General features: G+C 49.7%; 1 protein-coding gene across 1 annotated transcript; it reads right to left on the bottom strand.

The window, feature by feature from the left end:
• Window positions 1-1,102: 1,102 nt before the first annotated feature.
• On the bottom strand, window positions 1,103-9,406 carry CTF1 (cardiotrophin 1). Its single transcript, XM_060173091.1, has 3 exons — window positions 9,351-9,406; window positions 7,788-7,906; window positions 1,103-1,716 (listed from the first exon to the last, which is right to left on the bottom strand). The coding sequence occupies exons 1-3, from the start codon at window positions 9,373-9,375 to the stop codon at window positions 1,249-1,251; spliced, it is 612 nt and encodes a 203-aa protein (XP_060029074.1). The 5' UTR covers window positions 9,376-9,406; the 3' UTR covers window positions 1,103-1,248.
• Between the last annotated feature and the right edge of the window lie 3,553 nt (window positions 9,407-12,959).

Genomic DNA, 12,959 nt, shown 5'->3' with positions numbered 1-12,959 from the left:
TTCCGTACACACTGGAGGTCCTTTCTTCTCCAGGTCTACCTCTCTGGCTGAGGCCACTGCTCCATTGTCCCATCCTCAGAGCCTTTTCCATACTGACCAGTGGAAGCCCTGGTCACCTCTTCTACTCAGGACACACTCAACTTAACTTCCTGGTCTGGACTGACAGATGCTACCTTTGGCCTAGGATTCTCATGAATTTCCTTTTTTTTTTTTTTTTTTTGCCTCCAGGCTTATCGCTCAGGCTGCATGTCAGCACTATGAATCCACTGCTCCTGTGGCCATTTCCCCCTTTTTAATTGGATAGGACAGAGAGATATTGAGAGAGGAGGGGGAGGGAGAGAGGGAGAGGGACAGAGAGCCACCTGCTGAAATGTTTCACCACTTGTGTAGCATACCCCTCCCTGCAGGGGTAGGGGGGCTCGAGCAGGGATCCTTGAGCGGGTCCTTGCGTTTTGTACTATATGAGCTTAACCTGGTGCACCACCGCCCCCCACGAATTTCCTATTTATGCTATGGCTTTTGAATTAGTCTTGGGGATCAGGCTGCACACACACCCTGCCAGTAGGATCCTATTCTTTCCCAATGTTTTGTCTTCCCGTATCCAATATACTGTAACTTTAGTGTCATTTTTAAACAGTTTATTTACAAAAACTAATTTATTCTTTGAAATAAAACTCTTTAAGGTGTTGAGATGTTCTCTCTACAGACCTGACTTGGGGGGTGGGTGGTGTGGGGAAGTGCAGAGGGTGGGCCAAGGGAGGAGAAAAAGGGGCAGGACATCAAAGGGAGGAGGGAGAGTAGTGGTTGGGAGGTGGGGGTGGGAAGCGGGAAGGGCAGCAGGTGGAGTGATTCTGGGGCTGAAATGTGTCTGGAGCAGGCCTCCCACTACAGGGCCAGCAGGCATGTCCCCAGCCAGGAAGGCACAGACAGGACAAGAGGAAACAGTGACGAGGTGTCTGTCCCCTCTTTGACTGAGGCTGAGATGTACGCAGATTCACATGGAGCCAAGGGGTCTGGACAAAGAGACCCCCGCCCAAGTGGAGGGTAAGGGGAGAGTGTAGTGAGAGACAGCAGCAGGAATGAGGGGTGGAGAGGGAAAAGGGGGGGAGGGCTGAAGGGTTAGCGAGAAAATAATAGATGTGGACTCCACCAACAGAGTCAAGGAGAGAAAAGGAGATGGAGAGAAGACAGGGGATGGAGAGAGAGGGACAGAGAGGAGGCAGGTGCACGCGGGCGCCCCGTGCAGGCTCAGGCCGGGCCCCCGGGCCCCAGCGCGCCCAGGTCGGCCTCGGCGCGGCCCGCCCACTCGCGGTACAGGCCGCACACGCGCAGCCCCAGCACTTTGGCCGCGAACACGCCGGCCGCGGCGGAGGCGGCCGAGGCGGCGACGGCGGCGGGCTCGGGCCGGGGCCCCCCGCGCGGCTCCGCGCCCAGCGCGCCCAGCACGGCCTCCAGCGCGGCGCCCAGCGCCCGGGCCTGGCGGGCCGCGTCCTCCAGGCGGCGCAGCAGGCGGCCGGCGCGCGGGTTCAGCTCGGCCTGCAGGCGGCGCACCACGTCGAGCAGCGGCGGCAGCGCCTCCAGAGCCAGCGCGTCTAGCCGCAGCCGCTCGGGCACCGGCAGGTCGGCGTGGCCCGGCGCGGGGGCATTCAGCCCGGCCACCGGCAGCCGCGGCGGGGAGAAGCCGGGCAGCCCGAAGGGGTCTCCCTGGTGCTGCACCTGCCGAGACAAGGGGGTCAGTGGGGCTCCAGGAGACGCTGGGGCGGCGGGGCCGGGCCGCCCTCCTCATCACGGAGCCCCCATCCTTCTTCTGGGAGCTGGGCTTCCCCAGTGGCACCTCGCCAGTGACACCTTCTTCCTAGCAGAGCTGCTGAGCCTGAGAGGATACAAAGCAACCAAAGCAGCAGGGTTTCACATCAGTGCTTCTGATCTTCTCGCTTCTAAAATGGACATAGCAAGCATATCCACATTATATATATATGGAGAGAGAGAGAGAGAGAGGAAAAGAAACCACAGCACTGAAATTTCCATCAATGTGATGAGGGGGTAAGCTCCGACCTGGGTCACCCACATGGCAAAGCAGCACATTATCCAAGTGAGCTGTTTTGCAGGCCCAAGCAATAAGTCAATCTTTCTTTCTTTTTTAAGAGAGCACTGCTTAGCTCCACATGGAGCTGGGGGATTGAACCTGGGACTTTGTAGCCTCAGGCATGAAAGCCTTTTTTTTTTTTTAATAGGACAGAGAAACGGGGGTGGGAAATAAGGAGGGAGAGTGAGAGATACCTGCAGGACTGCTTCACTGCTTGTGAAGCTTCCCTCCTGCAAGTGGGGACCAGGGACTTGAACCTGGGTCCTTGTAATACGTGGGCTCTACTGCGAACACCACTGCCCGGCCTTCACCAGATCGACTTTATTTTTTGGTATTTTCCTTTATTTATTATTGAATAGAGACTTGAGAGAAATTGAGAGAAAAGGGGCAATAAAGAGGAAAAGAGACAGAGAGACACCTGCAGCCCTGCTTCACTTGTGAAGCTTTCCTCCTGCAGGTGGGGACTAGGGTCTTGAACCTGGGTTCTTGTGCACTGTGATGTGAGCACTCAACCAGGTGCGCCACCACCTGGCCCCCCATAGCAATTTCTTTTAGGGTACTTAGGAGCATGTTAAAATGCTTAAGGCAGATCCTAACTTAAGCGCTTACCTTTGTACTATTTTACAGACTTGAGTTCAAATCCTGCCTTTACCACTTGCTAGCTAAATTTCCTGTTGTGTTTCCCAGTCCTTCCTCACCTATCTCTGCACCTGCCAGGCACATAGCTTGGGCTTCAAAATAATTGACAGGTGGCTGTTGAAATAGGTCAACTGGTGAAGCATTAGACTTGAGTGCCTGAGTCCATCCCTGGCACTGCGAGTGCTCTAACTCCTATCTATCTATCTCATATATGTAATGTATAAAGTAAATCTAAGTACAGATGAACTAGCTCAGAGTTCACTTGGATAGTGCACAGCTTTGCCGTGAGACCCAAGATCGAACCTGGCCCCCACAAGCTTGAAGGTAGCTTCTGTGCTGTGTTCTCTTATACACACACATTGTCTCTCCTTTTGTCTCTACCTGAAAAGGGGCCTGGAGAAGTGAAGGTCAGATGATGATGATAGTAATAGTGATAATAACTGAGGAGACAGCATAATGGTTATGCAAAGAACTTTCATGCCTGAGGTTCTGAGGTCCCGAGGTCCCAAGTTCAATCCCCAGCATCACCACAAGAGCTGAGCAGTGCTCTGGTCTCTCTCCCATTAAAATAAATAAATAAGGGACCTGGTGGTGGCGCACTTGGTTGAGCGCACATGTTACAGTGCACAAGGACCCAGGTTCGAGTCCCTGGTCCCCACCTGCAGGGGGAAAGCTTCATGAGTGGTAAAGCAGTGCTGCAGGTGACTCTCTGTCCCTCTTTCTCTCTACCCCCCCTTCCCTCTTGATTTCTGGCTGTCTCTATCCAATAAATAAAGATAATAAAAAATTTAATACGTAAAATAAATAAATAAATGTTATAGGAATAAACATATGGAATAGAAATGCAGTTTATAATTAAATAGCAAACAAACAGGAGCTGGGTGGTGACACAGTCAGTTAAGTGCACACATCACCAGGCACTTACCCAGGTTCAAGCCCCTATTCCCCACCTTCAGGGGAGAAGCTTCATGAGCAGTGAAGCAGGTCTGCAGGTGCCTCTCTGTCTCTATTCTTCTCTGTCTCCCCCTTCCTTCTCAATATCTGGCTGTCTCTATCCAATAAAGATTATAAAAAAAAAAAAACTTTAAGAAAACATTAAAAAGTGAGTAGTTTAAAGAAAAATAGAGGTAATTTTAAAGAGAGAGAAAGAAAGAGACACGTGTAGCACTGTTTCACCACTGGGGAGGCCGCGCCCCTGCAGGTGGGGAGCAGGCGACTGAACCAGGGTCCTTGCGTACTGTGATGTAAGCACTCTATCAGATACGCCACCGCCCAGCTCTCTTTCCCACTCTGTCTTCCCTTCTCTCAACTTCTCTGTACTATTAAAAAATAAAACAGGCTACCAGGAGTGGTGGGTTTATAGTGCAGGCCAGGGGGTGGCACGCCTGGTTAACTGCATGCACTATCATGCACGAGGACCCAGGTTCAAGCTTCTCAGTCGCCACCTGCAGGGAAGAGTCATGACTGGTGAGGCGGTGCTGCAGGTCTTTATCTCCCTTTTATTTTATTTTTTGCCTCCAGGGTTATCACTGGGGCTCGGTGCCTACACTATGAATCCACTGCTCCTGGAGGCCATTTTTCCCATTTTGTTGTCCTTATGGCTGTTGTTGGATAGGACAGAGAGAACTCAAGAAAGAGGAAGACAGAGAGGGGGAGAGAAAGACAGACACCTGCAGACCTGCCTCACCGCTTGTGAAGGGACTCCCCTGCAGGTGGGGGCTCGAACCGGGATCCTTAGGCCGGTCCTTGTGCTTGGCTTCATGTGCGCTTAACCTGCTGCACTGCCACCTGTGCCCCTTGTTTATTTCATTTTTATTTTATTATTGAATAGAGACAGAGAAATTGAGAGGGGAGGGGGCGATAGGGAGGGAGAGAAACAGGGCGGGGGTAGATAGCATAATGGTTATGCAAAGAGACGCCTATGGCTCCGAAGTCCCCGGATTAATCCCCCATACCACCATAAACCACAGCTGAGCAGTGCTCTGGTTAAAATAAAAAGAAAGAAAGAAAGAAAGAGAGAGAGAGAAGGGGCTGGGTGGTGGCACACCTGGTTGAGCGCACATGTTACAATGCACAAGGACCCAGGTTCGAGCCCCCGGTCCCCACCTGCAGGGGGAAAGCTTTGCAAGTGGTAAAGCAGGGCTGCAGGTGTCTGTCACTCCCCCCCTCACTATTTTCCCCTTCCCTCTAAATTTCTGGCTATCTCTATCCAACAAATAAGTAAAGATAATAAAAAAAAATTTTTTTAAAGAAAGAGAGAAATAAAGAAAAAGAGAAAGGAAGGAAGGAAGGAAGGAAGGAAGGAAGGAAGGAAGGAAGGAAGAAAAAAAAGGGAGTCGGGTTGGTAGCAAGTCGTGCAAAACACAAGGACCGATGTAAGGATCCTGGTTCGAGCCCCCGGCTCCCCACCTGCAGGGGAGTCGCTTCACAGGCGGTGAAGCAGGTCTGCAGGTGTCTATCTTTCTCTCCCCTCTCTGTCTTCCCCTCCTCTCTCCATTTCTCTCTGTCCTATCCAACAATGACGACAACAACAATAATAACTACAGCAATAAAACAACAAGGGCAACAAAAGGGAATAAATAAATAAATAAAATATAAAAAATATTCTTGGGTGGGGGTAGATAGCATAAAGGTTATGCAAAGAGGCTCTCATGCCTGAGTCTCTGCAGTCCCAGGTTCAATCCCCCGCACCACCATAAGGCAGAGCTGAGCAGGGCTCTGGTGTTTCTCTCTGTGTCTTTCTCTGCATCTCTCTCAAAAATAAAATAAATAAAAGACTTTTTTTAAAAAAAAATTCTTTAAAAAAGAAACAAAGAGAGAGACTTTACCTAAAAAGAGAGAGAGAGAGAAACAGAGAGATACCTGCAGCCCTGCTTCACTACTTGTGAAGCTTTCCCCCTGCAGATGGGGACCAGGGGCTTGAACCTGAGTCCTTGCATATTGTAGTGTATGCACTTAACCGGTTGTGCCACCGCCTGGCCCCAATAACTAAATACATTTTACAATGCTCTAGCACTACCATTCATACCACAATGCTAACATCTTGCCTCTAGTTCAGGCCTTTTCTTTTGACTTTTTTAAAAGAGATTTTTATTATTGTTATTATTATTGTTTTTCATGAGAAAGATAGGAGAGAAAGAACCAGACATCACTCTGGTATATGTGTTGCTGGGGACTGAACTCATGACTACCTTATGCTTGACTTGAGTTCACTGCACCACCTCCCAGATGACTAGTTCAGGTGTTTTCCGTGATCTTCCTAATAAAGGGTATGCTTTTGGTGGTGACTGTGTCTTTTTTTTTTTCCCCTCCTCTCATCTTCTCTGGGGCTGGCTTCACCACTTCCTGATGACTTTTTCAGATGAAAAGAGTAAGACAGGGAGTCAGGTGGAAGCAAAGTGCCAGGACCAGCGTAAGGATCCCGGTTTGAGTACCCGGCTCCCCACCAGCAAGGGAGTCACTTCACAGGCGGTGAAGCAAGTCTGCAGGTGTCTATCTTTTTCTCCCCCTCTCTGTCTTCCCCTCTTCTCTCCATTTCTCTCTGTGTTATCCAACAACAACAACAATAATAACAACAACAATAAAACAAGGGTAACAAAAGGGAATAAATAAATATCTTTTTTAAAAGAAAAGAGTAAGACAGGGAAAGGGAGAGACACCATAGCAACAAAACTTCCTTGGATGGAGTAGGGGCCAGGCTCAGATCTGGGTGGCACATATGGCAAAGCAGCACACTATCCAAGTGAGCTATATTGCTGGCCTTGGTGGTGCTGATTTGGGCGCTGGTATTGGGGCTGAATAGGTGCAGTGATTTCCCTGTTTCATCCACCCAGTAAAGAGAGGAAATGTAATTTGTGTCAGAGTTGGCAGAATTACAAAGTTGGTTCTATTATCCTGCTATCCATATCATAAAGAATATTATTTTAATATTTTATTTATGAATGAGACAGAGGGAGAGAGAATCAGAGCATCATTCTGGCACATGGGATGCCAGGGTTCAAACTGGTGATCTCTTGCTGGAGAGTTCAATGCTTTATCCACCACATCGCCTCCTAGATCCCTCCACTCTCATAAGTATTTCTCTCTTCAGAACCCCAGAGTAAATTGGAGGAATACCTGGTTTCCTTCAGCAAGGTCCTCTGGCCACCCAAAGAGATTGGCAGACTCTTTTCCTCTTTTTTTATTTAAAAAAAAAATTTTTTTTAAAGATTAGGAATTTCTTTTATTTATTTATTTTTACCAGAGCACTGCTCAGCTCTGGCTTATGGCGGTGTGGGGGACTGAACTTGAGACTTGAGAGCCTCAGGCATGAAAGTCTCTCTGCATAACCATTATGCTATACCCCACTCTTTTCCTCTTTATAAAACAGCCCTCTTATGGAATGCTGGCCCCAGATTAAATGCCCCCTGTTGGCTGCTCTGTATAGCACAGGCAGTGAGTTCAGAGTTGACTGAGCCTGTTTAACTGCTTTTTTCAGTCGGGAGACCAAGACGTGTGTGTGTGTATGTGTGTGTGTGTGTGTGTGTGTGTGTACCATAGCACTGCTCAATTGTGGCTTAAACTGGTTCTCAGGATTGAATCTGGGACCTTGTAGCTTAAGGCATGGAAGTCTTCTGCAGAGCCATTATGCTATCTCTCCAGCCCCTTTTCTCTCTGTCTTAAACCTTCAAGCCGAGTCAGGTGGAAAATGCATCGGGGTATAGGGGAGATGCTCCTCTAATTTGCCTGTGGCTTGAGGCCAGTTACTGATCCCTGAGATCTGGATTTCTGCTACTGGGAAACAACCTTTAGGGTGAGGGTAGATAGTATAATGGTTATGCAAAGAGACTCCTAATTCCCAGGTTCAATCCCCCACACCACCATAAGCCAGAGCTGAGAGGTTCTCTGGTAAAAAAAAAAAAAAAAAGAGAGAGAGAGAGAGAGAGAGAGAGAGAGAGAGAGAGAAAATGAGTGGGTAACTACTAACAAAAGTTGAAAAATAGAAAAGAAATGGATGGGCCCCTGTGATCTGTATGGCCCCCACTCCCCAGCCCCCTGGTACTCCCACCCCATCCCCACTCACGTATTCCTGGAGCAGCTGCTCAGCATATTTGCTGAGGAGGCGGGCAAGGCTTTGAGTCTGACGGATCTTGGCCTCCAAGTGGGTAAGGGGTGAGACTGAGGAGTCAGCCTGGGGGTCTTCTGATGGGAAAAGGGGGAATCAATGAGGACAAGCTAAGCCCTTGCTCCTTGGCCACTTCTTCCAGGCTGGCTTCTCCTTCCTGAGCTCTGCTCTGAATTCTCCAACTGTTCAGCCAGGCACGCTCCATTCCAGTCCAAGGGAGGAAAGAGGAGGCCCCAGACATGCCAAATGAATGTTCTACTTGAAATGCCATTCCCTCTCCCCAAATCCCTGTAGAAATCCTGTTAAAGCCAAACTCAAGTGGACTGGGTGTTGGCATGTGATTAGAACTCTGGACCTGAAAGTGTGAGCTCTAGGGGATGGGTGGTGGTGCACCTGGTCCCCACCTGCGGGGGGGGGGGGTTGGGGGTAGGGGGTGGGGCTTCACAAGTGGTGAAGCAGTGCTTCAGATGTCTCTCTCTCTATTGTCCTCTTCCTTTCAATTTCTTCATAGCTCTATAAACAAACAAACAAAAACATGGGGTCCTGAGTTCGATCCCTAGCACTACATGTACCAGGGTGATACTCTGGTTCTTGCATACATATAATTTTCTATTTAAGTAGAGTATTGCTCAGCTCTGGCTTATGGTGGTGCAGGGAACTGAACTTAGGACATCAGAGTTTCAGGCTCAGATCTTTCACATAGTCACTAAGCTACCTCCCAGTCCTTTGCTCCTCCTTTAGAATTTCTCCATTCACTCACTCATGCTTCCAAAGCAATTCTTATAAGGACTCTAAGAGGTCTTTTATCTGTGTGGCTAGACCTCAATCTGGGAGCATTTTGAGGGTGACTGTTGATAAACTCAACATCACTGAGGCACCTAACTTGAAACCCATTTGATAGATTGGGAGACTGAAAGTCCTCTTTTATGGCCATTCTTTACCAGATGTGCTCCTGGCCCACCTAGCAGTACCAAGGAAATGGGGGGGGGGGTCTTTTCCTAGACTACATCTCCCGAGATGCTCCCCGCGAGCCCAGGGCATGCCGGGGAGTGTAGTCCTGGCCAGGCAACTCCCGCCCCGCCCCCCAAACCCCCGCCGGCGAGTTTCGACGGCCAGCGCTTATCTGTGCCTGTCTCCACTTTGGGCTCACTCCCTAGTTCCTGGGGCTCACAATCCTCCCCAAGCTCCACCCTTCCCTCTAGCGCCCCCACCTCCAGCTCTGATCTTCCCCGTTACGCAAAGGCAGAGGTCATGCCCCTGACCGGACTCGGTCCTCCCCCAGGGTGTCCCCATGACCCAGACCCCGAGCCTGTCCCTGGAGGCTCAGCCCCAGGCTTCTGTATAAACTCGGCGGCTTCCACGCCTCACCCGCTCGTTACCTGACACCGGGGCCCCGCTCTCCCCAGTCCAGATCGTTCCCCTCCCAGGCCAGGTGGTGGCGGGGACCCAGAACCCCAGCTTCCAGCCGCTTGGACCCCTGCTCCCCTCGGGCACTAGGCGACCGGCCCTCCAGCCCCTTACCCGGGCTGCCCTCCCTCCGGCTCATGCTGGCCCCTGGCTGATCCCGGCTGCCTCCACGCCCCCCTTCCGAGGGGGGAGAAGGGGGAAAGGGGCAGGGGCGTGGCCGGGACGCAGCCAATCAGGGCTCAGACCCCAAACAATGTCCCCCCCTCCTCCCGCCCCAGGCTGGATTCCTCGGTCCTGAGCTCAGCTCCCCGCCAGCACTCCGGGAGTTGGGGAGAGGGACTGAAGGGGGCAGCGGCCTGTCTGCACGATGGGCTGGGGGCTTAGAGTCTGAAGTGTCGGGACCTGACACCCGCCAGGAGGGGGAGGCTCAGGCACTCACCTGAGGCAGAATTTGGCGCCCAGGCTGCCTTTGGGAGAAAGCTGTGGGGGTAGGAGAGGGCTGAGTTGATGGGTCTGGAATGTATTTCAAGTAGGGAGGGACTCGGGGGGTGGGGTGGGAGCGGCCAAGATGGGAGCTTTTATGGGGTATACCAGTCCGGACTTACACCTCTTGGCCTGAGCTACCTTCTGCGTCACTTTTTCCGCCACACCTGCTAACCCTGTGACACACGTATGGAGGGTTCCAGCACACAGGAAGGTCTTACTTACAGCCACTCTGACCAGGGCTTTTGAACTCAGAGATCCCTACTTGGTCTCTGGGCTCCCTGCAGCCCAGGGTGGGACTGGGGAGGCCAGGGGCGACAGCAGGTGATGGAATTTCAGAGTGAGGGGCTGGGCAGACAGGAGTGGAAGGAGAAATGGACAAAGGGATGAGAGGCGAAGGGCACTGCAGAAGACAGACTGTTCCCAGGGACTACAGTCAAGTGCTTTTAATTAACAGGCGAAAGGGCTGAGGAGACAGCATAATGGTTAGGCAATATGACTCTCATGCCTGAGATTTAGAGTTCCCAGGTTCAATCCCCTGCACCAATATAAGCCAGAGCTGAGCAGTGATCTGGCAATAAATAAATACAGGAATATTAGACCACTGAAACAACTCACTTGGATCTTGCTCTCTTTGTTATAAGCACATGATTCAGGTTCTGTCCCAGCCCCCACCACACTTCAGTGTGGTGCTCTTTTAAATACTACATTTTGTTTGTTTATTTATTTTCCCTTTTGTTGCCCTTGTTTTTTGCTGTTGTTGTAATTATTATTGTTGTTAGATAGAACAGAGAGAAATGGAGAGAAGAGGGGAAGACAGAGAGAAAGACACCTGCAGACCTGCTTCACCGCTTGTAAAGCAACTCCCCTGCAGGTGGGGAGCCAAGGGCTCAAATGGGGATCCTTGGTCTTTGCGCTTTAGGCCCCGTGCTCTTAAACCGCTGTGCTACCACCCGACTCCCATATATTTTTTAAAATTTATTTTCCCTTTTTGTTGCCCTTGCCCTTTTTTTTTTTTGTAGTTATTATTCTTGTTATTATTGATGTTGTCGTTGTTAGGACAGAGAGAAATGGAGAGAGGAGGGGAAGACAGAGAGGGGGACACCTGCAGACACCTGCAGACCTGCTTCAATGAAGGGACTCCCCTGCTGCACTACTCCTTGTTTGTTTGTTTGTTTGTTTGTTTTTAATGACAGATATACAGAGGAAAAGATAAGGAGCTAGCGACTAGAGCTGGTGCCTAGCTCTGGCATGTGGTGCTGGGGATTGTACCTGGAGACCTCAGAGTCTGAGGCATGAAAGTCTTTTTGCAGAACCATTATGTTGTCTCACTAATCTATTGCATTGGTCTCTTTCACTCTTTTTCTACCTCTGCCTCTATCTCAAATAAAGGGCTAGGGAGCTAGCATAATGGTTTTGCAAAAAGACTTTCATGCCTGAGGCACCAAGAGTTTCAGGTTCAATTCTCAGCACTACCATAAACCAGAGTTGAGCAGTGCTCTGGTAGAAAAAAGTAATAATAAAATTGGGGCCAGGTGGTGGCACGCCTGTTTGAGCACACATATTACAATGCACAAGGACCCCTTGTCCTCATCTGTAGGAGGAAAGCTTCATGAGTGGTGAAGCAGATCTTCAGGGTTCTCTCTTTCTCTCTCCCTGTCTCCTCTTAGCCTCATGATTTCTGGCTGTCTCTATCCAATAAACAAAGATAATACAAAAACTAAAAAAAAAATAAAATGAAACAAGCAGGAAATATGTATTAGGTACTTACTACTTGCAAACACTTTTTGAAAAAGATTTATTTATATTAAAGATTTTATTTATTCATGAGAAAGATAGGAGAGAGAAAGAACCAGACATCACTCTGGCACATGTGCTGCCAGGGATCCAACTCAGGACCTCATGCTTGAGAGTCCAAAGAGCTTTACCACTGCCACCTCCCGGACCACAAAGATTTATTTATTTATTGCCTCCAGGGTTATTGCTGGGGCTCAGTGCCTGCACTACTAATCCACTGCTCCAAGAGGCCATTTTTCCCCTTGTTGTTGCCCTTGTTGTTGTTACTGTTGCCACTGATGTTGTTGTTGGATAGGACAGAGAGAACTTGAGAGAGGAGGAGAGACAGAGGGGCAAGAAAGACACCTGCAGACCTGCTTCACTGCTTGTGAAGTGACCCCCCCCCCGCAGGTGGGGAGCTGGGGGCTTGAACTGGAATCCTTACTTCAGTCCCTGTGCTTTGTGCCATGTTCACTTAGCCCGTTGCGCTACTTCCTGACCCCCCAGATGTAATTTTTTTATATTTATTTATTCCCTTTAGTTGCCCTTGTTGTTTTATTGTTGTAGTTATTATTGTTGTTGTTGTTGATGATGTCATTGTTGTTGGATAGGACAGAGAGAAATGGAGAGAGAAGGGGAAGACAGAGAGGGGGAGAGAAAGATAGACACCTGCAGATCTGCTTCACTACTTGTGAAGCGAAGCTACTCCTCTGCAGGTGGGGAGCGGGGGTTCGAACTGGGTTCCTTATGCTGGTCCTTGCACTTTGTGCCACGTGCGCTTAACCTGCTGGGTTAAGGCAAGAATCCCAGTTCAAGCCTCCTGCTCCCCACCTACAGGGAGTGTGGCTTCATGAGCAGTGAAGCAGGTCTGCAAGTGTCTGTCTTTCTCCCTCTGTATCTTCCCCCCTCTCAATTTATGTGTTCTATCAAAATAAAATAAAATAAAAGGCCACAGGAGCAGTGGACTTATAGTGCATGCATGGAGCCCTGGTGATAACCCCTGGGAGGCAAGAGAAAGAGAGACATAAAGAGAGAAGAGGAAGAGAAACCTGCTTCACCATTTGTGAAGCTTCTCTCTGCAGGTGGGGACTCAGGAGGGATGGAACCGGGAGCCTTGTGCATATGTGCATTCAACCCAGTGCATCACCACCTGCCCCTTCTTTACTTTTTTCTGTTTTCCTTCCCTTCCCTTCCTTCCTTCCTTAATTTCTTTCTCTCCTTTCTTCCTTTCCTTCTTTCTCTTTCTTTCTTTCTCTCTTTCTTGATGTACTCATATACAAGAAAAAGAGAACCACAGCATCCCTCTGTCACACTTAATGCCAGGGTCTAAACTCGAGACCCCATGCTTGAGAGTCCAATGCTTTACCCACTGCACCACCTCTCGGGCTGCAGATGGATGAATTTTCACAGAGGAAATATGTCCAGGAAACTGGAGCCAGATTAAACAGTGAGACATGGACCAGA

This window comes from Erinaceus europaeus, chromosome 15 (assembly GCF_950295315.1).
Source record: "Erinaceus europaeus chromosome 15, mEriEur2.1, whole genome shotgun sequence".
NCBI classification, from domain to species: Eukaryota; Metazoa; Chordata; class Mammalia; order Eulipotyphla; family Erinaceidae; genus Erinaceus; species Erinaceus europaeus.
Note: the sequence above shows the minus strand (reverse complement) of the source record. Positions and strands in the feature narration are given on the sequence as shown.

Bases quoted from the DNA above. Each gene is read 5' to 3' on its own strand.
- CTF1 (XM_060173091.1), bottom strand. From the start codon at position 9,375: ATGAGCCGGAGGGAGGGCAGCCCGG. The intron at 7,907-9,350 runs GTAAGGGGCTGG...TTTTCCCATCAG, and splicing joins CCGGAGGGAGGGCAGCCCGG to AAGACCCCCAGGCTGACTCC. The intron at 1,717-7,787 runs GTGAGTGGGGAT...TTGTCTCGGCAG, and splicing joins AGCAGCTGCTCCAGGAATAC to GTGCAGCACCAGGGAGACCC.